Raw genomic sequence first — 25,943 nt, 5'->3', positions numbered from 1 at the left:
TCCCCCCGCCCGCGCACAGCAGGGAGGAGGGGGCGCGGCCGGGCGCCGCGGAGCGCACATTCCTCCGCCGCGCGCGCCCTCGAGAGCCGCTCCGCGTCCCCCGGTCCGCGCGTGGCCGGCAGAGCGACCGGGGCCCGGCGCCGGCCCCGCCCCGCCCCGCGCTCAGGGGTCCCGGGGCGGGCTCCGGGCTTCTGGCGGACGATGAGGCGGCGCGGCCGGAGCGGCGGCGGGAAGCGGAGGCGGAGGTGACACGCTAGGGCCGGCGGGCCGGGCCATGCAGCGCTCCCGGGCGGCCGCGGACGAGGCGGCCCTGCTCCTGGCTGGGCTGGCCCTGCGGGAACCGGGGCCGGAAGGCGACTCCCCGGGCCGGCGTCGACGAGGGGCCCGTTCTGGGCCGGGAGACGAGGCGGCGCCGGCGCTGGGCCGCAGAGGCAAGGGCGGCGGCGGCGGCCCCGAGGCCGGGGTGGACGGACCGAGCCGCGCGGAGAGAGGCCCGCGGCGCGCGGCCGTCCCCGAGCTCAGCGCGCAGCCGGCTGGCAGTCCGCGGGCTAGCCTGGCGGGCTCTGATGGCGGCAGCGCCCGCTCCAGCGGCATCAGCCTGGGCTATGACCAGCGCCACGGCAGCCCGCGCTCCGGGCGCTCTGACCCACGTCCCGGGCCCGGCCCCCCGTCAGTGGGCAGCGCCCGGTCCAGCGTGTCCAGCCTGGGTTCCCGCGGCTCGGTGGGCGCCTACGCCGACCTACCGGGCACCTGCCCCGCGCCGGCCCGCTCTCCGGAGCCCGCAGGGCCAGCCCCTTTCCTGCTGCCTTCGCTGCAGCTTCCCCCAGCCCGGGAAGGCGGACCGAGCGCGGCCGAGCGGCGCCTGGATACACTTACCTGGGAGCTGGAGCGGGCGCTGGAGGCGCGTACGGCGCGAGACTATTTCGGTGAGCGGGCGCCGGGGCTCGGGAATCGGAAGGGCCGCCTGGACGGAGAAGGAGGTGTTCTGCGGGCTGGGGAGCCGGCGGCGTTTTGTGAACTACTAGGTGTGGGGTTTATTCACAACAGTAGCTTCTTCTCTAGGTCTCCCGTCACAAAGGCAAAATGAGCTGACGTGCTGTTGCTGACCTAAAAGTCAGGTTGATAGGCAGAAAGAGCTATTTTCTGATTTCTTCTTTTTATTTTCATTTTCAGCTGTACTAGGGATTGAACCCTGAACGTAGACCCTTTGCACTGACCCCAGGTCTTTAAATAATTTTTTGTTTCAATTTTTGAGACAAGATCTCCTTAAGTTTGACAGAGCCTGTTTCGAACTTTAGAGCCTCCTGTCTCAGACTCCCAGAGTGCTGGAATTACAGACAGGTGTGTGCCAGCAGGACTGACTTGGCCTTTCCTTCTTAGTTAACCCTTGCCACTTGCCACTGCTCATCCTGCCAGTAGTTTTCATATCAGCAGAAGAGACTTCTAACCTGGTGCTGCCCTCACCCAGCTGTATGCGTTGTTCACAGGAATAGAGATGGAGTGCCCTAGGTACCCCCAGATCCTACCTGGCCCAAAGCTGTGGTGACAGTGGTAGTACTAGCAGTGCTAGTAGCAGCAGAGGTGGAGACTGTATGAGAGATAGGAGAACCAAGTTGGACTCATTGGGCTGCTTTGGGCTGTTCCTGTGTAGGTGCTATTTTCTAAAGGATTCTTGCTTTGAGGAATCCTGCCTAGAAGGCAATTGCAAAGCCCATCAGTCTCTGATAGCCTCCATTTCCCAGAACTGCCTGGCTTTTTCATCCCTTTGGACTACACTTAGTCTGAAGTCAGGGGCAGGCAAAAGTGTTGTAGGAGCTGGGCAGAGTGCTTCTTCCCCAATTCCTTCCTGATAAGCGGAAGGGCTGGGCTCCTGACTTTGGAAGGAGTGAGTGGTTATCAAGCCTGGGACTGAGGCTGTCCTGGGGTTTCTATCTATTTCCATTCAGTGGAGCTAACAACTCTGGAATGCCCAGAACTGAATCTTGAGAGCTGAGGTGGCTGCATTTTGCAGGCCAATTGGGGGCCTTCCAGACAGAGCAAAAGGAGAGGGAGGATGTCAGATTGTGCCTCCCAGGGGTGGTAACCCAGGAGGGGTTAGGAGGTCAAGGGCATGTGTAGGCTAATGGGCTAGCACTGCCTTGAGGACTGAGAGCATCTCCCTGTGGGAGGTCAGAGGGAGACTGGTCTGGCTTTTGTGTTAGATACCAGGAGCAGAGCTGGGGCTGTCTGCTAAAGAGACTGCTCTCTTCAGGGAAAGCTAGCCAGTTGCAGGCCTCCTGTGCATCACAGAGCCTGGGCAGGCATGCATTTGTTGGGCTCCATGGCTGTTCTAGAAATTTTATGTAATGCTGGGATGGCCCTGGTCCTGGCAGGTTGGAAACAGTGGTTGATGGTAGAAGATTGTGTGTGTGTGTGTGTGTGTGTGTGTGTGTATGTATATATGTGTGTATGGTCATCCTTGCTACAGAGGAGTTGATTTAACTTCCTTGAGAACTGATATAATTTTTTTCACACCAATAGCAGCCAGCAAATAAGATTTAGGCAATGGTTCTCTGTTTCTTAAAATTATGAGCAGTGACAGACATGGTGGGTACACCTGTATTCTCAGTACTGTGGGAGACTGAAGCAGGATTGCAAGTTTGAGCCAAGCCTGGGCAATTTAGTAACTTAGCAAGACCCTGTCTCAAAAAAAGAGCTGAGAATGTAGCTAAGTGCAAAGGCCTTGGCTTCCATTCCTAGTACCACATACACGCACACAGCTGTTCAGCTGTTTGCTTGAGCTTTACAGTTCTCATGACATTTTACTTTTTTTTTCTTTGAGGAAGGGTCTCGATATGTAGTTCAGGCTGGCTTTGAACTCACTGTGTAGCCCAATCTGGTCTCAATCTTGCAAGTGATTCTCCTGCCTCAGCCTCCAAGTGCTGGGATTATAGGTATGCACCTCCACACCTGGCTCCCTGTTTGACTTTTTTTTTGGTTCTTAGGATTGAACTCACTACCTTGCACTTGCCAGGTAGGCGCTTAAGCCGTTGAGCTAAATCCTCAGCCCTGTTGGACTTTTTTGAGCTACAGATGTGATAGTTTCATTTACTAGTTTAATTTGAATAAAACAAAATTTGATCAAGGAAGTGTGTGAGTATTGTGATCTCCAGGAATCCCTTCGAGACCACAGTTATAGAGTCTATCTTTCTCCATGTGATCCTGACTTCCTCTCTACGCTCTGGTGCCAGCTGAACTCTTGTTCCCCCCTTGCCATTCATGGGTGTTCATGGAACTTTCTCCTCCCCTCCCCAAGCTTCACTGCTCTTAGCCAGTTCTAGAGGCCCAGTATCCTTGGGCCTCTAGAACCTCTTGGTGGCCTCCCTGTCTCTGAACCTGACTACTCACTCCCGGGGCCACACACTGGTATTTGCTTCTCCCTTGCAGCCTTCAGTTCCAATTCCAGCAGCTTCTTACCAGATCTCTGATTCTGCTCAGCTCTGCGGGACCCCAGATGAGTCCCTGCAACAGTCACTGTGCTGCTCTGCGAGGCCCGAGCACCTCAGGAAGTTGCTTGGACTATGACAGCTGTCTTCAACTTTGGAGGTTTTCTTGGCACCACTCTCCCTTCCTCTCCCATTTTCTTCTTTTCTTTTTCTCAGTACTGGGGCTCAAACCCAGGACCTTCACGTGTAGCCATAGCCAAAGATCTTTTTTTTAAAATTTACTTTCCCTTTTAGAGGCAGGGTCTCACCAAGTTGGCCAGACTGTGCTGGAACTTGCAGTCTTCCTGCTTCAACCTCCCGAGTTCTGGGATATACAGGCCTGTGCTACCATGCCCAGCCCACTCTGTTTTCAGTGACATTTGGCTCTCCTGTGATGCTTGTCCTTGCTTTCCACTTGCTCAGAACATCAAGGGCACCAGTTGCAGTCTATTTCAGTGGGCTTCTTGCTCCTCATTCTCAAGCTCCCTCCAGCCCCATCAGCTGTTCTTCCTGCGGTCTGAAAAGTTAAGGATTTCCCTCTTCATCCTCTACCTTTTCCATCTTCAGCTTCTTTCTTCCCAGTAGCCATTTTTCTCTGGCTATAAATTTGTACAAAGGTCTTGCTCTTCCCTTCCTTCCTTTCTTTCTCCTCCCTCCCTCGCTCCCTCCATCTCTGGGCTGTCAGCAAAGCAGGGCCTCTTGGAAGCTAAGCAAGCACTCTGCTGTGAGCTACAGCCCAGCCCTTTTAATTTTTGAGATAGGGTCTGGCTTTCCAATCTTCCTGTCTCAGTCCCCCTACAAGCTAGGATTACAGGTGTATGCTGTCTTGCCCATTTGTACAAGAATCTTGCATTTAAAAAAAGGTGAAAACAAAACTCTTAATCCTACATAACTATAGTCTCCCAGCCCTTCCCTCTCCTCCTTCTCTGAGGGACCTCATGTTCCTGGTTCTCTCTTTAATGTATTTTTATTTGTCTGAGATAGGGTCTCACTCCATACTACAGGCTGGCCTTGAACTCACTACATAGCCGGCACTGGCCTCTAACTCACGGAAATCCTCTTGCCTCAGCTTCCTGAGTGCTGAGATTACAGGCATGTGCCACCACACCCAGCTCTTTTATAAATAAATAAATATATATATATTTTTTAAAGGGATGGAAGCACAATTTGAGAAGAAAATAACACCACATCCAAAAACTAGTGGAAAGTAGAGGCTTCTACCCCTTTTTGGGGGGAGGGGGTACTAGAGATCAAACTCATGACCTTGCACTTGCCAGGGTAGGCGCTTATGCCACTGAGTTAAGTCCCAGGCCCGAGGCTTTCACTCTTGTCCACTCTTTCATTCTTATTTCTTGGGAGAGCTGAATTTTATGTTTTTCACTTTTCACTTTTCATTCCAGGAATTTATTCAGAGATACGACAAGGGTAGTCTCAAAGCTGATGAATGAGAAGGAAGGTGGGAAGGTAGCTGTCTTTCTCTCAGGTGCCCCTCTCCCAGTGTTGAGACTGAACTTTGTCCTGAGCTACACCCCCAGCCCTATTTATTTGTTTACAGGCTCTTGCTAAATCATTATGTTTCCTAACCTGGATTCAGGCAATCCTCCTTCCTCACCTTTGCAAAGTGCCACGATTATGTGGATGCACCACTATACCTGGTTTTATTTTATATTATGTTTTGGTTTTTTGAGCCATGGTCTCACTGTATTTTCAGGTGGGACTGAAACTCATTATGTAGCCCAGGCTGGCCTCAAACATATAGCAGTCTTCCTGCTTTAGCCTGCTGGGTGCTGCGTTTACAGGTGTGCACCATCATGTGCAACTCTTATCTTTTTTTTTGCAACTCTTATCTTGAAAAGAGGAGTTCGGCCAGTTTGCTGGGTAAGGCTTGTCAACCATCTTCAGAATCAGACCGGTGAGAGAAAAGGGTAGGAGTGAAGTCAAAACTAGGCAACACACCAGGTGTGTTGCCAGACATCTGTTATCCCAACTGCTTAAGAGGCTGAGTCAGGAAGATTGTGTCCAGGAAGTAGACATCAGTCTGGGCAACACAGCAAGATCCCCATGTGAAAAAAAAAAGGAACATTGATTCTGAGTTGGAGAGGAGGATAAGGGGCACACTGGGGCTGACAAAAGTACTATCTTCTGAGGAACAAACCAAGCCTGGAGCAGTTTGAGGGGATCTGGAACATTGGACACTGAGTATCTGGGGCCCCCAGGGAAGTCGATTAATAGTTAGGAGTCTGGGCCTGAGGCCTAGGCAGACCTGGCATAGGGAAGATGGGAGACCGGGGAGACCAGGTGAAGCCACGGCCACAGGCAGAAGCCTGCAGGTAGAGATTTCATGACCGCTGGACTTTTTTTTTCTGGTATCAGAAATTGAATTGGGGACTTTGTGCTTGCCAGGCAGGTGCTGCATTTGTAAAATTAGCAATTAATTAGCAATTAAATTAGCAATTTCAGAATGGAATGAGGTTTTTTTTTTAATTTTTTTTTTTTTTTTTATCTTTTCCCTTTTTATCGGTACCGGGGATCGAACTCATGACTGCCTGCTTGCAAAGCAGGTGCTTATGCCGCTGAGCTAAATCCTCAGCCCCCTGGAATGAGTTTTTATATAGATTTAGGTCTCTAATTTTTCTTGAAAAATTAGGATCTCTGGTATTGCTTCTGGGCAAGATCGGGGAGTACACAGGAGTGCTGGGCAGGGAGCGGATGCAGAAAGTCATGGCAGGCTGTGTCTCGGGAACCAGAAGAAGGGTGGTCCACACTCTGGCCAGATGGATCAGAAAGGGCACAGCTGCGGGCAGTCAGGAGATGACTGGTATGTGACAAGCCGTCCTCTTCATTAAGGGAGGGGAGAAGGGGGTGTCTGATGGAGAAGGGAGAGGTTTTCCAAGGCAAGAGAGGCTTGTTTAGTGTCATAGAAGTTAAGTATCCCTAATCTGAAAATCTGAAATGCATTGAAGTCCTAAACTTTTTTGGGTACCAACATGGCACTCAAAAAGTTTAAATTATAGGGTCAGGAAATTAGCTCAGTGGCATAAGCACCTGCCTTGCAAACGTGCAGTCGTCAGTTCAATCCTGGTACCAAAACAAAAAAAAAAAAGTTTCAAATTAACCAGATATGGTGGCACATGTCTATCATCCCAAGCATCCCAGGAGGTTGAAATAGGAGGATCACAAATTAAAAGCCATCCTGGGCAACTTGCTAAGACCTTATCTCAAAAACAAACAAACAAAAAAAAACCCTTTAGGTTTTGGAGCGTTTTTTGGTAGGAGGGGTCCTAGGAATCAAACTCAGGACCTTGTGCTTGCCAGGCAGGTGCTGTGCCACTGAGCTGTGTCCCTGGCCCCTTTTGTAGCATTTTGAATTTCAGATTAGAGATGCTTAAAATCTGTGCAGCTATTCTAAAATCTGAAACAACAACAACAAAAACCTGCATAATAAAACAACTCCAAAATCTGAAACATTTATGATCTTAAACAAATTTTAGGTAGGGATATTCAGACCTTATGGGGAAAAGGAGGTAGGTGGCTGCAGCATGTCCTGGAGCAGCAAGAAGTGGGTAGGTGGAGCTGTGCTGAGCCTTCTTCCCATGCTGTGGGGCAGGGGACACTCACGTCTTCCTCACGTACAGGGGCTTTGCTACATCAGGGCAGCTGGCTGCCTCTGTCTGCGTCTCTAGGAAGGCTAGCCAGTGCCCCAAGGCTGAAACCAGTCTTCATCCGGGACTTGTTGGTCACCCTTCTCTTTTCCACCTTCTGCCTTGCTGCCCTCTGGCCTGCCCTACACACCCTGATAAGAGTGGTAGCCAGTTTTGTCTAGCAGTCCCAGATGACTGTATAGGAGCTGCTCCCTCCCATTATTTCCTTCAGGCTTTTGCTCAGATCTTGCCATTAGGACCTTCCTTGAGCAATCTGTTTGAAAATCAAACATTCAGACTTTGTGTATGTGCATGTATGTGTGTGTGCGCATGTGCGTATGCGTGTCACTGGGGTTGGAATCTAGGGTCTCATTCCTGCCGGGCAAATGTCCTACCACTGGCTGGGTGACACTTCAGCCCCTAAACATAGTCTTTCTTTCTTTCTTTTTTTTTTTGTCTTTTGCGTTTTTTATCGGTACCGGGGATCGAACTCACGACTGCCTGCTTTCAAGGCAGGCGATTATGCCGCTGAGCTAAATCCCCAGCCCCCACATAGTCTTTCTTAACCAGCTTTATTTTTCGCCATAGTGCTTGTTTCCATCTGGCATTATTTAACTGGGGTTGTTGGTCTCCTCCCCTGGAATACAGGCTCCCTGGGCTTAGAGCCTTGTGTATCACAGTTGCTCCAGTGTGGGGCATAAGGTGTGTGTGTTGACTGAGGAGAGTTGATAGGTTTCTTATGAGAGATGATAGGTGTCTCATGGTACGGAGGAGGGTCAGTGACTGCCCGACTGTGCCTGTGTGGTCTTATTTCTTCGTGTCTGGGTCAGAAAATCCATGTTGATTGTGAAGAATAGAATTTAGTTCCTGAAAAAATGACTTTTCCCTTAGGTCATGGGGAGGTGTCTGGAACTGTGTTCCAGGTCTATCATGACATCTGCAGGCAGTGACTTCCGCTGCTCTCTCTGCTCAGCTTTTTGAGTCCTCAGGTGACAGCAACAAGCCCCAAATCATGGATTCCCTTGTAGACCCCACTAGCGTTCAGTAACATTGGCTAGGGAAGAACTTGCCCAAGGTCAGGTGTATGGGCAGCATCGGGCAGGAGCTGCATGCCTGCCCGTCTGGCTCCATAGTCCGTGGTGCCAAGCACTGCTCTCTCTGTTTCTCCTCCCCTAGGTATTTGCATCAAGTGTGGGCTTGGCATCTATGGTGCAAGGCAAGCGTGCCAGGCAATGGGGAGCCTGTATCACACTGACTGCTTCATCTGTGACTCCTGCGGTAGGTAACCTATTTCCAATACCCCTTTTTGCTCCTTCACACCCGAGTCCCAGGCAGATAGGCACCCAGCTCTGGCCCAGGCTGACCACAGTCTTCCCTTGCAGGTGGGTCATGGCCCCTGGCCTCTGCACCTGGCCCGTTTGAGGGCCCCAGGCTGCTGGGGAGATGTACTGGGGCTTGGCAGGGAACTGAGGAGTCCTTTAGGGCTATAGGAAAGGCCATCCCTCCTGTCTTCAGCTCTAGCTTCTGTCACTTGCTGGGCACTGGGGTCTGTTGGAGGATGGGTTATAGAGTAGTGAGAGGCTTTCTGCCTACCTGGATGTAGGGCTAATGTTTTTTTCCTGGTTTATTTTCGTCTCTGTTTACAGACAGTGTAAATACAAGTATTATAAAAAGAAAAAAGTGCTAGGTGTGGTGGTGCATGCCTGTAATCCCAGCATTTCGGAGGCTGAGGCAGGAGGATTGCTGCAAGTTTGAGGCCAGCCTGGGCTACATAGTCCAAGTCCAGCCTTAACTATATAGTGAAAACCTGTCTCAACAAAAATAAAAACAAAGCAAACAAAAAAGAAAAAAGTGGGGTTGGGGATTTAGCTCAGCGGCATAAGCGCCTGCCTTGCAAGTAAGTGTGCAGTTGTGAGTTCGATCCCTGGTACCGATAAAAACGAAAAAAACAAACAAAAAAAATTTAAAAAAAGAAAAGGTAAGTATACTCCAACTGCCCTAATAAATCTGCACTCTTGATTTTCCCACTGTTGTTTAATTTTGCCCCTAAGCAGACATCTTTTATTTACATTAAACATTTTTTAATATTTTGTTACAGAATAATCTGTATACATTGTTAAGTCAAATAAGTTTCTTTTTTAATTAATTAAAATTTTTTTTGAGGCAGGGTCTTGTTATGTAGTCCAGGCTGCTTTGAACTTGGTATGTAGCTGAGGTTCAAAACTCAGGGTAATCCTGCCTCAGCCTACTGAGTGCTGGGATTACAGTTGTGTGCCATCATGCCTGGCTCCTCAAATAGTTCTAATACAAAGTTTTAGGGCTTTTTTTTTTTTTTTTTTGAGGTGTGGGAAATTGAGCACAATTCAAACATGATAGGGGAAGTGCTGTGCCAGTGAGGTATACCCTTAAGCTTAGTAGGTGGTTTTTAAAAATTTGGGGGTTTTTGGTTTTGTTTTAGTTTTTGGTGGTATTGGGCATTGAACTCAAGAGCACTCATCCACTGAGCTACAGCCCCAGACATTTTAAGTATTATTTTTTAAGTTTTCAGATAGGATCTTGCTCAACTGCTTAGACTGGTCTTGAACTTGTGATCCACTTGTGTCAGTGGCATGTGCCACTGCACCTAGCTTAGCTTTTAATTTTTCTTACCTCAAATGTGCCATCCAGGCTTCATACTGAATTCCCACTGGAGGCCCTCAGCAGTCTGTCCCCTTGAGTGCTAGGCCTGTGTGGAACCCTCTGGTGTCTGTTTTCTGGGTTGGATCCACTGTTTCCTGTAGATTATTATACTGAGGAGGCTTCCTTCCTTCCTTCCTTCCTTCCTTCCTTCCTTCCTTCCTTCCATCCTTCCTTCCTTCCTTCCTTCCGTCCTTCCTTCCGTCCTTCCGTCCTGTCTTTTATGGGTTGGAGCCTAGAACCTTGCAAATACTAGGCAAGTGCTCTACCGGTGAGCCATTAGGGAGGATGCTGATAAATTCTGATGCCATTCAGATTTATTCTCCTCTACTCTCTAAGTTGCCAGGATGGACCCAAACTCCTGGGTGCAGACAATCTGCCTGTCTCATCTTCCAGATGAGCTCCTAGGAGCTGGAACTGCAGATGCACGCTATTGCGCCAGGCTCGGAGTCACATTTGTGTGTGTGTGTGTGTGTGTGTGTGTGTGTGTGTGTGTGTGTGTGACAGAGAGTGAGAAAGAGGTGTTTTTTCTTTTTGAGAACTCTCAGGAAGAAGGCTGTTCATGACACAAATCCTTGAGATAGCCAGTGGGGATGGCATGTCATGAAATACAACATGCATGGTACCCCTGAAGGCATACAACACAGCACCCAGGCTCAAGGTGTTCTGTGTTTGGTGTGTGCTTTTGCCATTGGTTAGGGTGAAACTTAGGAACCCTTTCAGACTGCAGTGTTGCCCTTTAGTTTTTTTCTTTTTAATATTAAAGAGATTCCTCTTAGTTCTGAGAGTTTTTTGTTGTACTATTTATCTCTGAAACTAATTTTTTTTTTGTCTTTTTGATACAGGGTCTTGCAGTTCAGGCTGGCCTTGGGATCACTTTATAGCCCAGGCTGGTTTTGAACTCGCAGCGATTCTGCTGCCTCAGCCTCCTGAGTGCTGGGATTACAGGTGTGCACAGGTGTCACACCCAGTTTTTGGAACTAACTTTAACAATGTGTAATTAAGATAATATATTTGTCCAAATTATCTGTATAGTAACTATTTTCTCTGAAAATAGAACTTAACTGGAGATCAAAGCCCCTATCAGCCTTTTCTTGCCTTATTTGCTATTAGTAACCCCAAGCAAGAAAATAGTGAGGTGTAATGCTCTACATGACACTGGCTATCACCATGGTAACAGTGAGCTGACTGTTAAGTTTGTATTAGATCTTACTTTGGTGGAAACACAGTAAGTAAAACTACATGAATCTACATTAGAAAATTCATTAATGTAATGTGCCTCTTAAACAGATTAAAGGGTGAAAATATAATCGTCTCAATAGGTATAGAAAAAGTAGCCAGTAAAATTCAATATTTATTCTTTCGTTTGGATTTTGAGACAGGGTCTTGCTATATTGTTTAGGCTGGTCTTGAGCTCACCATATAGTTTAGGTTGGCCTCAAACTTACAGCTTCCTGCTTCAGCTTCCCAACAGCTGGGATTTCAAGTATGTGCTGCCATGCCCAGTTCAACATTCACTTTTCAGAGAACTAATAGCAAGCTAGAAATAAAATGGAACTTTCTAACTGTAATTAAGATTGATAACCATGAATCTATGCAAGCATCATACTTATTAGTGAAATATATGTACTTTTTTTTAAGTACTAGGGAACCCAGGGCCTTTACAGTGAGCCACATCCCCAATCTCTGTTTTGCTTTCTTTGTGTTTTCCTTTTTTTTTTTTTAGACAAAGTATTTCTTTGTAGTTTTGGCTGGACTTTAGCTCAGGTTGGCTTTGAACTCCTGGCAATCCTCCGGCCTCTGCCTCCCAAGTGCTGAGATTACACATGTGTGCCACCACTCCCAGGTCCCCAACATGTTGAGAGAGTGTCTTGCTAAGTTGCCCTGGCTGGGGTTGAACTTCCCCAATCTTCCAGTCAATCTTCCAGCTCAGTCCCCTGGAATAAAAATGTACCTTTTAATAGGAAAAACACGATGCTTTTGATAATTTCTTCTATCTGGCATTGTTGAGAGATCATAGTCATTGCAGATGAACAAAGATCAATATGCCAACAGCTGTATTCAATAGTATAGAGATGTTAGTTTTTCCACAGTTTACCATTAAATCCATTAGAATTCCAGTTAAGCTGATTTTTATGAGTTTGTAAGCTGATTCTAAAATTTAAATGGTTGAGTGGCTAAGAATTGTCAATATGGTCTTTAAACATTCCAGGTTTGGGCACCATCCACTACTAGGCACCAATACATATTGTCACATTAATTACTGGTAACAAGGACAGACAAGTGTAATAGAGCAGAGGGTTCAGGAGCAGACCATGGCCACATGGATACTTGATTAGTGAGACAGGTGGCATTGCAATTGGTTCTGGAAAAATTGGCTGCCCTTACTTAAAATATGAAATTAAATTTGAGTGGGTTAAAGGTTTAAATGTGTAAAGCAAAACTAGACACTTTCAGGAGTAAGTATAGAAGTACATATTTACTGATATACTGATAGGCATTTTATTGTCCATCACTGACAATAAAATCAGAGATTAATAAATTTGGCTACATTAGAATTTTAAAACTCCATTAAATTTTGCCTTGAAGAAAATGGCAAAACAAATCATATACTGCCAATAAATTGTTTTTATTCCTTGAGACTCCTTGAGATTTCTCAATTTGAGAATTTTGGTCTTTTATTGATTTAGGGACAATCAGAGCTATTTTATTTTCCAAAATTGTTTGTCTCTCATTCTTGTTATTTCCTTCTGGAATTCAAATGTGAAATATTAGCCTGGTATATTCCATTTGTTTTTGTTTTGTTTTGAAATCTGCCTCAAGATTTTTGATAGTCTGTTTGTTTTATTATCAAGAATTAAATTATATAAGGTGTCATGTAAACTGATCTTAGAGTGTATTATAGCTAGATGCATTTTCATGTGTAACTGGGCCTCAGTTGTCACCACCCAGATCAGTAAGTGATAGAACATTTTTGTCATTCTGGATTTCTCCTCTTGACAGTCAAGTGTTAATGAACTCTTTATTCGTCCTTTTTTCATCATGCTGGGGACCACTGAACTGTACTCTGGGAATAGATTTTTAAGTGCTTTGCAGAATTTGGCATGAGTGACTGTTAATGGACATTTTTCTCATCTCTAGTATTGGAGTTGCTGAGTCAAGGAGTAGAGTTGCAAGTAGTCCCAAGCAGGAATAAAGACAATTAAGGAAACTCACACCTATATGTATCAGAGGCAAACTATAAAGGAATGCAGAGTGTTCTGCATTTATTTTCTTTTTTTTTTTAATTTTATTTTGAAAGTATACAACAGAACAAGACCAGAATAAAGCCAACTAAGATCATACAGTGAAATTGGTACAGAACTTCACAGCAGGTTATTGGGATAACAGTAATAGGTATCATAGTATATTTTGTTATCTTTATAATAGTTCTTTCAATCACGTATATCAAAATGAGATGAAATATAGAACACTATAGAACTTATCAAAACAGAATATTAGGGGCTGGGGATTTAGCTCAGCGGCATAAGCTCCCGCCTTGCAAGCAGGCAGTCGTGAGTTCGATCCCTGGTACCGATAAAAAAGGAAAAAGACAAAAAAAAAAAAAAAAAAAAAAAAACAGAATATTAAATAGAGCAGTACCATTAATCAGAAAAGAGCAAAACAGTAGTAAAAATAATTTGCCTTCAAAGAGATGGTAGAAGGAAGTCCCCCTTATTTGCTATGGTCAACCTCCCAGGAGACGCTCAGATTTCTGGTTCCCATTTGCTAATGGGCGGTGGGGGGCGGGGGAGAAAGGGAGGAGGGGAAGTGGGATATTTGACTCTAGGCTGTGCATCAGTAGGTTCACTATTGTTTAGCAGGGAGGCAGGATGGTTGTTCACAGAGTCTTAAGTTCCAACATGGTGTGGATCTCAGGAGCTGCTGCTGGTTCTCCCCCTGGAAGGGCTGTAGTCTGCCACACTGCCACCGATTACCAGGGAGGTACTTGCTTGGCTTCTCAGGGTCCTAAGTTCCAACATGGCGCGGATCTCAGGAGCTGCTGCTGGTTCTCCTCCTGAAAGGGCCGCAGTCTGCCTTATTTTCTATTTAATAAGTAAGAATAAATACTCTGGAAGGTCCTGGAAAGCCAACTAAGATCATACAGTGAAATTGGTACAGAACTTCACAGCAGGTTATTGGGATATGGCAGTATATGGGAGTTCCAGTTTTCCTGGTTCCTACCAGCACTGAGCATTGTCCATCTTTCAGCCGTTCTGGTTAAGAAGTAGTGTCTTAATGTGACTTTAATTTGAATTTCTCTGATGAGTAATGACTCTTGAATCTTTCATGAGTTTGTTGATCATTTTACATATTTATTTATAAGCAAATATATTTGCTGACCATGTGTTAAGCACTGAACCCGGGATGTGGACACTGAGCTTCATCCCTAGCTTTATTTATTTATTTAGAGACAGTTTCACTACATAGTTCAGGCTGGCCTTGAACTGTGTAGCACAAGCTGGCCTTGAACTTATGCCAATCCTTCTGCCTCAGCCTTCTGAGTATTGGAATTACAGGCTATACCGCCATATACCCAGCTGCCTTTTTTATTTTTTGAGGCAGGGTGTCACTAAATTGCTAAGTTGCCCAGACTAGGCTCAGGTTTGAACTCCTCCTGCCTCAGCCTTTTAGAATTATGGGACTGTAGGCATGCATCAGTACAACTGACTCACATTTTATTTATTATTTTTATTTATTTATTTATTTTTTGGTTTATTTACAGACTTTTTCTTACTGATTTGTGGGAGTACTTTGTATATCATAGAAGAAGTTCATTATACAGATATATATATATGTATACTGTTGATATCTTTTCTCAATCTGTAGTTGCCTCGTCGCTTTGTTAATGATGTCTTTTGTTGTTTGTTTTTTGAGGAAGGGTCTCACTACGTATGTAATTCACTTTGGACTTCAACTCAGTATGTAGGCCAGGTTGGCCTTGGCCTCAAAAGCATCCTCCAGTTGAAGCCTTGAGAGTACACCATCATGCCTGGCTTAATAATATCTTTGATTAAAAAAAAATCCATCCTCCTCCCTTGCTTAGATCCAGACTGTCTAATCCTTCCCAGTACTGAATATTGAACCTAAGGCCTTGTACATGCTAGGCAAGCACCATTAGCTACATGCCCAGTCCTTTTTTAATTTTACTTTGTTTCAAGACATCATCTTGCTAAATTGCCCAGACTGTTCTCAAACGTGCAGCTTTCCTGTCTCTGCCTCCTGAATAGTGCGATTATAGGCATGTACTGCCATATGCGGTGAAAAGAAATTCTTCATAAATTCCAGTTCATTTTTGTCTGCTTACAATTACTGCTTTTTAAAATGACCTAGAAATCTTTGTAATCTTATGTTTTAGACATCTGTTTTTATTTTGTAAGCATATTAAACATACCTATTCTGTATTCTCTAACAATTCCAACGTCAAATGTCTTTTGAAGTCTTGCTTCTACTGTTTGTGGTTTGTCCTCATTCTTGGCCATGATAACTTGTTCCCTATGTGTTTTATAGTTTTTGTTTATGGAAGTCTGTCTGTGGGAATTTGTTGAGGTCTGGGTTGAGAGGGAGCATTTCCTTAGGGAATATAAAAATTGTTTGAAGGAATGTTTTCTTTTCTTTTTTTTTTTTTTTTATCGGTACTAGGGATTGAACTCACGACTGCGTGCTTGCAAGGCAGGTGCTTATGCCACTGAGCCAAATACCTAGACCCCTGGAATGTTTTCTTCATAAAAATTGAAAACACTAAAAAAAATTGAGTGAAGTCAATATTTTCTTTTATGAGTACTCTTACACACTCAAGGATTTTTTTAAAGAGTAGAATATATTTTTTTTAAAACAAGGAAGCTTCTGTCTGAAGAGAGACAGAAAGGGTCCAGAGCGAGTTGGCAAGGACTTTGTCTTTTCCAGGGTCTTTTATAGAGTAAAATCATGGGTTCAGGGAGGGGGAAGACTGGGAACTCACAAGGCAGATGGGCATAAGGTGAGACATAACTGTAGTTAGCCAATAAGATCAATAGTTCAGGTAAAATTGATTACATTAGGAACAAATGGGGAAGCGAGTCACGTAGGAAGCAGGCATTCTTAGCAGTGACTCTTCCTAGAGGGATGGGAACTATTTAGGGTATCAATCCCAGGATATGGGTGCATTTGTATGGTCTTTTGTCTTGAGACTTGGTCCACAGCAGGATGCGTCAGCTTCCCAGGCAGCTGCCAGGTGTCTGCACTGGCTGTATTGAGGACCTAGCCCTATCTCACTGCCTATAATGTTTCTAACTAGTACAGCGCCTGCAACAATACCCCCTCTGAAGAAGTAACCTGAATTGCCTTGAGGGGAAAGAACAGAAGACAGATCTAGCTGCTTTAGGCTGAACAGGGTCGCAGTTTTTGAACAGCAGTCAGAGGTACATCTGTAGAGATCCTGTCTAGAGGCCCTTGATAGACACCAGGCATTTTCATCTTGGGTATGCACACAGCTTTTAAGTCTCTGTATTCCACTTTGGCTCTAGGAGTAGGCCGCACACTCCTGCAGAGAAATACCAATTGTCTCTTTTTCAACATGGAAGGATCAAACATCTTCCAGTGCTATGGAATGCATTCCAAAGGAGTTAGGGGCTTTGGCATTGTTTTGCCTGTTTCTCCATCCAGTGATCTTGGTGGAAGACCTCCAAATGATATAGGGGACTGAAACGCCCAACCTATTGTGTCTGTGAATTCGTGTTCTCTAAAATTGAAGAATGAATTTTAGGAGCAACGGAGGTAAGAGTAGAATGTATTTATTGAGAGAAAGAAAGCTTTTGTCTGAAGAGAGAGAGAAGGGGTCCTGAGCAGGTTGCCCACACTCAAGGGTTTTTACTCATGAAATGTATTGTGGTATAGTCTGGATGTGCATGTGCGCACATTAGGGATGGAACACTGTCCCCCGCCAGTGCTAGACAAGTGGTGAACCACTATGTGGGACCTCAGCCCCTCATTAGTTCTCTTTCACCCAGCTTCTGCCTCTTTATTGCTGAATAGAAATCCACTGGATGACTATCCCGCAGTTTGTTTATCCACCTAACTGTTGGTAGATACTACATGGCTCTGTAAATGTTCCTGTAGAGTTCACTTTGAGGACATATGCTTTCATTTCTCTTGAGTAAATTCCAAGGATTGGAATTTCTGGGTGATAGGGTAAGTGTATGTTTAACTTTGTAAGAAACTGCCAGAGTGTTTTCCAAAGGAGCTGTGCCACTCTATACTCCCACTAAAAATGTAAGGGAGTTGGTTTATTTTATGTCTTTGCCAACAGTTGGTATTTTTGTCTTTCATTTTATCCATTCTGATGAGTGGTAGCTCATTGTAGTTTTAATTTGCATTTCCCTGATTGTCTAATGGGGGCAAATATCTTACTGTTTGCTTCTTGGCCATAAATAGGTCTTTTGCAAAATCTGTTCAAGGTTTTTTTCCCCCATTCTTTAAACATTGGGAATTGTCTTTTAATTATTTTAATTTAATTAACAAAAATTTAAATAATTAAATATTTGAGTTATTTATTTTAATAGTGACTTAAGTTATTGAGTTCAGGAATATATATTTATTTATTCTGAGTTGAAGTTATTTGTCAGTCAGATGTTTTGTGTGTTTTCACCTAGTGTGATTTCTTTTTCTCTTTCAGTGGTGGGGAATTCTGGGCTTTGGGCATGCTAAGGCCAGTGCTGTATCTCCCTGCCAATCCCAAACCTACCTAATGTGGTTATTTTCTTTTGTAGCCCATGGAACCTCAGACTTGTGATCTTCCTGTCAGCCTCCAGAGGGCTAGATCACAAGCTTATGCCACCATGACTGGCTTTTAAAAATATTTTTAGCTGAAACTAGTGCTAAATACTTGGAATCTCAGCACTCTGTAGACTGAGTCAAGAAATTGCTATGAATTCGAGGCCAGTCTGGGATACACAGTGAGTTCAAGGCCAGCCTGAACTACATAGCAAGACCTCATCTCAAAAACAAAACAAAAATGAAACAAAATGTGTGTGTATGTGTGATTTTTTTTTCTTTTCTTCCCTGTACTGGGAATTGAACTCAGGGTCTTTTTTTTTAAATTTGAGACAGGATCTTGCTAAATTGCCCAGGTTGGGCTTGAACTTGTGATCCTCCTGCCTCAGGCTCCCAGAGTGCTGAGATTATACGAATGTGCCAACTTTGTACTCAGCATTGTTATAACATTTGAAGCCATGGCCCTGGTTGTGAACTGTAAAGGGCTTAGGTTTTACTCTCCTTGAGGCTGGAGGATGAACTTGCCACTTTTTGATGTTCACAGATGACTTGAAGTCGTGGATCTGAGACTAACATCATGAATTTTCATGTTCAGTTCAGTGTGCTTGCTCTTGGGGTCCCGCAGGAGTGACATGGTGTGGCTAGGAAGAAGCTGTGCAGATAGTGCATGTCAGGGATGAAGAACTTTGAGTTTAGGGAACTCCAGTGTTACTTTTTGAGTTGGGGTCTCCGTGTATTGTCCAGGCTGATCTCGAACTCCTGGGCTCAAGTGCTCCATCTCAGTCTCATGAGTAGTGGACCACAGGTATGTGCCATGTGCCCATTTTTATAATATGCTGCCAGCATTATACTGGGCAGCAGGCAAATGTGCCCTCTGCTCCTAAGAGAAGTGACCTGTCTTCTAAGGAATCTGCTCTACAGACATTCTCAAAAAGAGTATCCAGAATGAGAGCTCTTAGTATTTTCTTTTTGAGTTGTTCAGAAATTTGAGAGAACAGGTGGAGAACTATCTCTGCAATGGCATATATTTCTATATATGTAGATTTTTTTTTTTTTGGTACTGAGGATCAAACTTATGACCTTGCACTTGCCATTGGGCAGGCGCTTATGCCATTGAGCTCATTCCCCAGCCCTCCCTTTATTTTATTTTTTTGTATGTAGATTTTTTTTTGCCTTTTTTGAGGCCGGGTCCCACTATGTAGTTCAGGCTGGCTTTGAGCTCGCTTTGTAGTCCAGGCTGGTCTTGAACTCATAACGATCCTCCTAGCTCAGCCTCCCGAGTACTGGGATTACAGGCGTGAGCCACCACGCTGGGCTACTATATGTAGATCTTTTAAAATCTCTCAGTATATACAAGATAGATAATTATACTGCTAATCTGTATTAGTTCATCAAAAAGAATGATTTGTGCTTTCATTTTTGATCAATTTTTTATGCTTATTTTGTAATATGAGCAACTACTTTGAAGGTAGCAATATATAATGTTTTAGCCATTGTTTATCACCTGTTATTTTGCTTTGAAATTCTGTATCTTCATTTTTATTCTTTTTTCTTTTTAAAGTAAACTCAGCAGAGTTTGGTATCACAATGTACCCATCTTCCCTTAATTATTTTGATTTTTATTAGTACATATTTCCAGTACATTCTTTGTGTGGAGTTGGTATAAATATGTAAGACATCTTAATTCTTTTTACTTCCTCTTCTCTGCCCTCCTTCCTCCGTCTCTTGGTTTTCTACCCAAGTGCAAAAGACCTAGCTTTCTATATCCTTCTGTCTTATCTTTTATTTTGCTGATTACATTATTGTATTTTGGATCTCCTATAAGGAAAAAACATGAGATATTTAAAATCTTAAATTAATCCTTTAGTATTTCTTCTATATATCTGATGCCATTATAAATGTAATTTAAAATTTCAAGTTTATTTTCCAATCATTTGTTGTTAGTATATAAAATACATTTGGCTTTTATATTGTTCTTTTACAGTCTTGCAAAACTTGATTATCCTAGTGGTTTCTTATAAATTGTTTATAATTTTGTATACAACACAACCATGTCATGTGTAATTAAAGATAGTCTGACTTCCTTTTTTTTTTTTTTTTGTATGGGAATCGAACTCACTACCTGGCACTTGCCAGGCAGCCACTGTACTGCTGAGCTATATCCCTGGCCCTGAATTCCTTTCTAATCTTTTTTTGGTTCCACCATAGGGGATTGAACTCAGATCTTTGCAATGAACCAGTTCAGCGTATGTCCAGTTCTTTTTATAAATTATTTATTTTGAGACAAGATTTTTTTCTAAGTTGCTGAATTGTGCATGCTAGGCTTGAACTGATCCTCCTGCCTCAGTCTCTTGAGTGCTGGAATTTGAGCCAGCACAGAATAGTCGTATATTCGAATTCACAGCGTCTTGCAGAGTTCTCATGGCACTGTATTCTAAATTGGGGGAAGTATTTATTATTGTAATAATAACAAAACATTGAAGGGAAATTCAAACATGTATCCATAACCCACTGTATCATCTGAGAGATGCTAGTCAGCTCCGTCCATGGTTCCAGCATCATAGGGACCCACTGTAAGCCCTGGTCCTTACAGGGAGACGGCTCCGTGGGAAGGCCTTCTATAACGTGGGCGAGAAAGTGTACTGCCAGGAGGACTTCCTGGTGAGTCCAGGCCGAACCAAGGGTGGGAGCTGGGGCGGGACCCTCTTTCTGACTCGCTTGGAGACCTGTGGCCAAGAGGCAGGAGCTGGCTGGGCAGGGCTTGCCCCTTTGTCACACGACGTCCTGGATCCTGTGTCCTCTCCCAGTACTCCGGGTTCCAGCAGACGGCTGACAAGTGCAGTGTGTGTGGACACCTCATCATGGAGATGGTGAGAGTCTTTTCAAATCCCTGAGCCCCTCTGAGATTCTGAGCCCCTGTAGGGGGCGCTGCTGAGACACCCCCCCCCCCTCCACTGATCCTTCAGTGCCTCCCACCCTCAGATCCTTCAGGCTCTGGGCAAATCCTACCACCCGGGCTGCTTCCGGTGCTCCGTGTGCAATGAGTGCCTGGATGGGGTGCCCTTCACGGTGGACGTGGAGAACAACATCTACTGTGTCCGAGACTACCACACGTGAGTTGATAGTGAGGCAGAGCAGATGTGACCCACACTGCTTCCCCAGCCACTCTTAGGAGAGCTTTCTGTCCTGCTTTTCTCTGCTTTCTGTGTTTAGTCTTCTCCCCTCTGCCCTCCTCCTGGGCACTCAGCAGTGGGGCTAGGGCATAGGTGGTCATCTCTCAGTGGTTCAGCCATCCCCTGTGTCTGCCTGTCTGGCCTCATGTACCCCTCTTCATGCTATTGGAGTCTCTTCCTAGTAGTGGGGTCTTTCCTGGCTACCCTATTCTCCATCTAGACCTTTGCCCCTAGAGCCAGGCATCTTCCACCTGGGCATGGGCTTAGTGCCACACATTCCGGTTCCCTTACCTGTCTGATGCCTTTTCCCTTGCCTGTAGGCTGCTGTTCCATTTCTCTTGCTCCAGGTTCCTATGCTGCTGATAGTCTTGGGATTAGTGTCAGGCAGCCCTCTGGGATCTTGGCACATGGTTGCCTAAATGTGGATCTTAAGGGGCAGGGAACTCACAGAAAGCAGGGGGGAGGTGGAGGTGGCAGGACAGAACCTGATGCTGTCCTGCAGGAGGTGGTAGGGGGAGGTGAACTGGGGAGCCAGATGATGTGCCACTGCCATGCTTCCCCTTCCAGGTGTCCAGGAACAGAGGCCCATGTCATGGGGGTACTGAGGGTATACCTCCCCTTGTGCCCTTAGCCCCTGGTTGCTCAGCTGGTCACTTTTGGTTTCCTTTATTCTTTCAGGGTGTTTGCACCAAAATGTGCCTCTTGTGCTCGTCCTATCCTCCCTGCACAGGTAGGAACCACTCACCTGCAGACAATTAGGTACCTGGCCCTGCTGGCTCCTGCCTCTCTTGTTTGGTCCACTTCACATCCTGGGCCTCAGTGGGAGGGTTGAACAGATGCCCCTGCTCCACATCTCTCCAAGCTGAGGGACGAGTGGTATGCCCATGTGGTTGCCCCTGGCATGAGTTATACGAAAGAGGCTTGCTTGGCCTCTTGCTGGGCCTTCCCACTGCTACCCTGAGCTCCGTTCTCCATGGGTGAAACGCTGCTCCCTGGGTTGTCAAGTTGTGCTGGTGGAGGTTGGCTGGGCTGCGGGGAGGATGAGGATTCTCTAGAGGTCCCACCTTGGGTCTCTTATATGAGTTGGGTCTGTCCCAGCCTGCTGCCTGGGAACACGGCTAGAGTAGCCAAAGTACACATGCATCCATCAGTGTCACCTGCTGTTGCCTGATTTGCTTCAGTGAAGCACCATGTCTGTGTTCACAGGGGCTGAGTGTATCTCCATTATGACAAGGGCAGTTTGTGCAGATGTGTGCTTTGGTGCATAACTTGCCTGGAGTCGCAGGGAGCTTATTGTGTGTGAACCCTGTCTCTTCCTGTAGGGCTGTGAGATGACCATCCGTGTGGTGTCCATGGACAGAGACTACCACGTGGAGTGTTACCACTGTGAGGTGAGCTGGGCCCTCCACCAGGTTGGCACTGGGCTAGTCCCCTCCCACACAGGTGTCCTGCCTAGGTATTCTGTGGTCCATCTCCTCTTCTATGACTTATGAGCCATCTGTCTTCTCCCAGCGATCTCTTTCCTTCTCAAGGTGTGTTCTCTTTTAGGCCATTTCTCATTTATTCCGACATTTACATCTCATTCAGTCCGACATTTACAGTGTGGAGTGCTGCAATTGAACAGAATATAGTCATCCCTACTGTCTTGGGAGACATGTGTTGTTGTAGTGTCTACACAAAGTGATTATTACTGAGGAGAGCACATAGGAAGCCTTAGAAAATCAAGGGAGGCTTTCTGGAGGAGGTGATGCCCAAACTAAAATTGAAAGGGTGAATATGAGGTAAAAAGGCAGTGATAAGCATATTTCCAGGCAGTGGAAGCAGAATACCTTTGGGTGCATAAGGAGTGTGTGTGTGTGTGTGTGTGTGTGTGTGTGTGACTGTGTAGCTGGATAAGCTGGCTTATCACATGCTAGGGACAAAAGGCCATGTGAAGTAATGAATGTGGACTTACCTTGGAGACAAAAAGACACAGCAAAGTTGTGTTTGGATTTTATTTTATTTTATTTTTGGTTCCAGGGATCGGACTCATGACCTCATACTTGCCAGGCAGGCGCTTGTACCACTGAGCTAAACCTCTGGCTCATGTTTGGATTTTAGAAGCCACAGCTGTACAGAACTGGAGGAAGCAGGAATGGAGATGGAATCGGAGGTTCTGAAGGGGCTGGTGCAGCCAGGGTGTGGTTTTGGGTCCAGGAAGTGGTTGAGTAGTGTGATCATAGAGCAGGAGAAGGGCCTGAGTTTGGCAGGTGACTGAATGCAGGAATTTGGGGCGTGGGAAGGGTTGAAAGGGACCTCAACAGAGAGTGAGTGTGTTAGCTTCTATCATTATATCAATACCTGAAGTGATGAATTTAAAAGAGTACAGCCCTTAGTGCTTAGACAGTGTCCCAGTTGTCTGTCTTGTGGGCTGTGGTGTCTCCTTGGTGTCACTGAGCACAGGCCTTAGCCCAGGAGCGAGCTGCTCTTTGGTAGGTTGTGAGGGGCATGAGGATGCTGCTATTTCTTAGAGGCTGAGAGTAGAACGGTACTTGGCTGTCCTGGCCCTTCCTTCTCACTTGGGTGCCCAGGAGTAATAGCAGGGCCTAGGCCAGGAGAAGTGAGGTGTATGGCTGGACAGGGAGGAGACCTGAGGTGTGACTGCAGAACAGCAGCCCCGCTCCATTACCTATGAAGTGAGTCAGGAGCTAGTTGTAGGGGCTTTGAATTCCAAGGGTAAAAGCTGCCAGGCATTTTAGTGCTGGCTACTGCGAGGGCACAGAGCCAGCTCCTTATTCAGTGTTTTTACATTCTCTGTCTCTTCCTCCTGCCCTGTCACCCAGGACCTCCTGTGTTCTAGGCAAGCATTCTCTTAAGGCCCCTTGGGCCTGGCATTGTGTTCCCCATGATGTAGGTAGACTCAGGAGGACTTTCTGCAGGCAACAGCTTTGCACAAGCTGACCCTGCCCTCCCCCACCCCCGGGACCTCACTTTGCTCTGTATTTGGTTTTTCCTCACTTGTATATTTTCCTTCCATCACTTTCTCTGCCACCTCTCTGCAGTCTCCAAGGCTGAGCTCTTTTTCCTCTTCACTGTTCTGGTTTCATTGTTCTACACTCCCTGGGAGAGTAACCTTGTTATATTGTTTTTAAAAACCACACTAAAGCTGGGCATGGTGGTGCATTCCTGAGACTGAGGCAGGAGGATCCTTGCAATTTCAAGACCAGCCTTGGCTACAAAGTGAGCCTGAACTGCATAGTGAGACCCTGTCTCAAAAAGACAAAAAACAAAAGCAAACAACCCCTCCCACACTAAAGGTGGCACATGCCTGTAATGATACCAGTGTTGGAGGCTGAGACAGGAGGATCACGAGTTTGAGCCCAGCTGAGGCAATTTAGCTAGACACTGCCTCAAAATAAAGAAATTAACAAGGCTGGGAATGTGGTTCATTGTGTAGGTCTTGGACTCAACTCCTAGTATCACATACACAAAAATTCTCAGGTCAAATTGATGCCCACATTACTGCCCAGGCCGTGCACCCAGATGCCAAATTTGTATCCAGCTGTTTACTCTTGGGTGTCCTAGAGCCCCTGTCCTCGCAGTGTCCTGCAGTAGAGTCCCAGCCTGCAGATCTGAGGCCGCCCCTTGACATCTGGGTGTCTGAAGAGGCCCTGTCCCTTTGCTGACTGTGCTCCCCTGTGTTCTTCCCCTAGGACTGTGGGCTGCAGCTGAGCGGGGAAGACGGAAGCCGCTGCTACCCCCTGGAGGGCCACCTGCTGTGCCGCTGCTGCCACCTGCGGCGCCTTGGGCCAGGCCCGCTTCCCTCGCCTGCTGTGCGAGTCACTGAGCTCTGAGCAGCGTTGGGTGGGGGACAGGGGAGTGGGGAGAGGGCCAGGTGTGTAAGGTTTTGTCAGCTCTACCCCCGCCCCTCGCACACTTCCCACCGAGCTGCTGTCACGTCCTGTCTGCCGGGCCGGATCCCCGCGTTGAAGCTATTTCTATTTATTTACCTCTGTGCCTCAAGCCATCCCGCCCCAGCCTACTGCCCCCCATCAGCCCCTTCACTGGCTTTTGGTTCAGTCCCGAGACCCTCCAAGGCCCTTGCCCTTCCCAGACAGGGTGTGGCAGGAAAGCGGGGCGGCTTGGTGGAGGGTGCCTTGGGTGTGGGTGTTTCAGCAGAACCAGTGCCTTGCCCGCTGGTGGGTATGAAGGGCGCCTTGTTTGCGTGGGGCCACAGAGCGGGTGAGAGATGACACCCTCGGGGGACACTGCGGAGTGTGGCCGTGGCGACTTTGAAGGGTGTTTCCAGCCACGTTTCCCGTTCCCTGCTCTTGGTTTGGGGATTGCCTTTCCTGCCATCCTCAGCCGGTGGAAGAGACCGCCTTGCGCAGAATGCCAAGCTGCAGGTGTCGCTGAAGAGGGACCGCGAGGGGGCGCCCTGCCCGCCTTGCCGGGAAGTGACCTGTGCGCTGTGCATCAGACTCCATGACAAAAGAAATGATTTGACTTAAATTAAGTTTTTCCTTTGAGGATATTTTCATTTTCTTTAAAAGAATATAGTTTTATTATAAGAGCTTGGACCAAGGTTTTATTTCTTAAAATTACACCGGAGTCGCAAATGTCCGATTTGTGTATCACTTGGTTGGATTTCAGATGGTAAGGACATTGTAGTTTATTTTTGTATAAATTTGCTTAAAATCTCACTGTGTGTTTGCCTTTAGAGTTTAGAATAGTGTGAGGTTTTGTGGGTCAGGGTCATGGCAACTGGCCTCATAGATTACAGTTATAGGGGATATAGGTTAAGTTTTTCTTTGGAAAATGTGTGTGATGGGTGTGATGTCGAATGCCTAGAATCCTAGGACTCTAGGAGGTTGAGGCAAGAGGGTGTGGAGTTTGATGCAGCTTAGGCGTTGTAGTGACAGCGACTCTTGTCTCAAGATTCAAAACAAAACACCAGGGTTGTAGCTTAGTGTGAAAGCACTGGGTTCAGCTCTTGGTGCCAGGAGAAAAGGTCTCATAAGCATTGAGGGGACAGGCTTTGCACTGATGGGTTATGTTAGAATTGTACTTGGGGTGGACCTAGTCACCATAAACTGTAGCTGGTTTTCAAGGACTGTTTTGACTGAAATGCGTTCCTGTGGACCACCTCTTCCCGGCCACTATTTTTGCCCTTTCCTACTAGTAGAATGGAGATCTCTTTGCTTGTAAAATCATTCTTG

At 46.1% G+C, this 25,943-nt stretch overlaps 1 protein-coding gene across 1 annotated transcript; it reads left to right on the top strand.

The window, feature by feature from the left end:
• The first annotated feature begins 17 nt into the window (after positions 1-17).
• Wtip (WT1 interacting protein) lies at positions 18-25,297 on the top strand. Its single transcript, XM_003467311.4, has 8 exons — positions 18-926; positions 8,282-8,383; positions 20,166-20,233; positions 20,380-20,442; positions 20,555-20,685; positions 21,424-21,475; positions 22,068-22,136; positions 24,438-25,297. The coding sequence occupies exons 1-8, from the start codon at positions 275-277 to the stop codon at positions 24,576-24,578; spliced, it is 1,278 nt and encodes a 425-aa protein (XP_003467359.2). The 5' UTR covers positions 18-274; the 3' UTR covers positions 24,579-25,297.
• Positions 25,298-25,943: the final 646 nt, after the last annotated feature.

Source organism: Cavia porcellus, unplaced genomic scaffold, assembly GCF_034190915.1.
Source record: "Cavia porcellus strain 051 isolate PalLab524CR breed Dunkin Hartley unplaced genomic scaffold, mCavPor4.1 scaffold_7, whole genome shotgun sequence".
NCBI lineage: Eukaryota > Metazoa > Chordata > Mammalia > Rodentia > Caviidae > Cavia > Cavia porcellus.
This window is presented reverse-complemented; position numbering and strand designations above follow the sequence as displayed.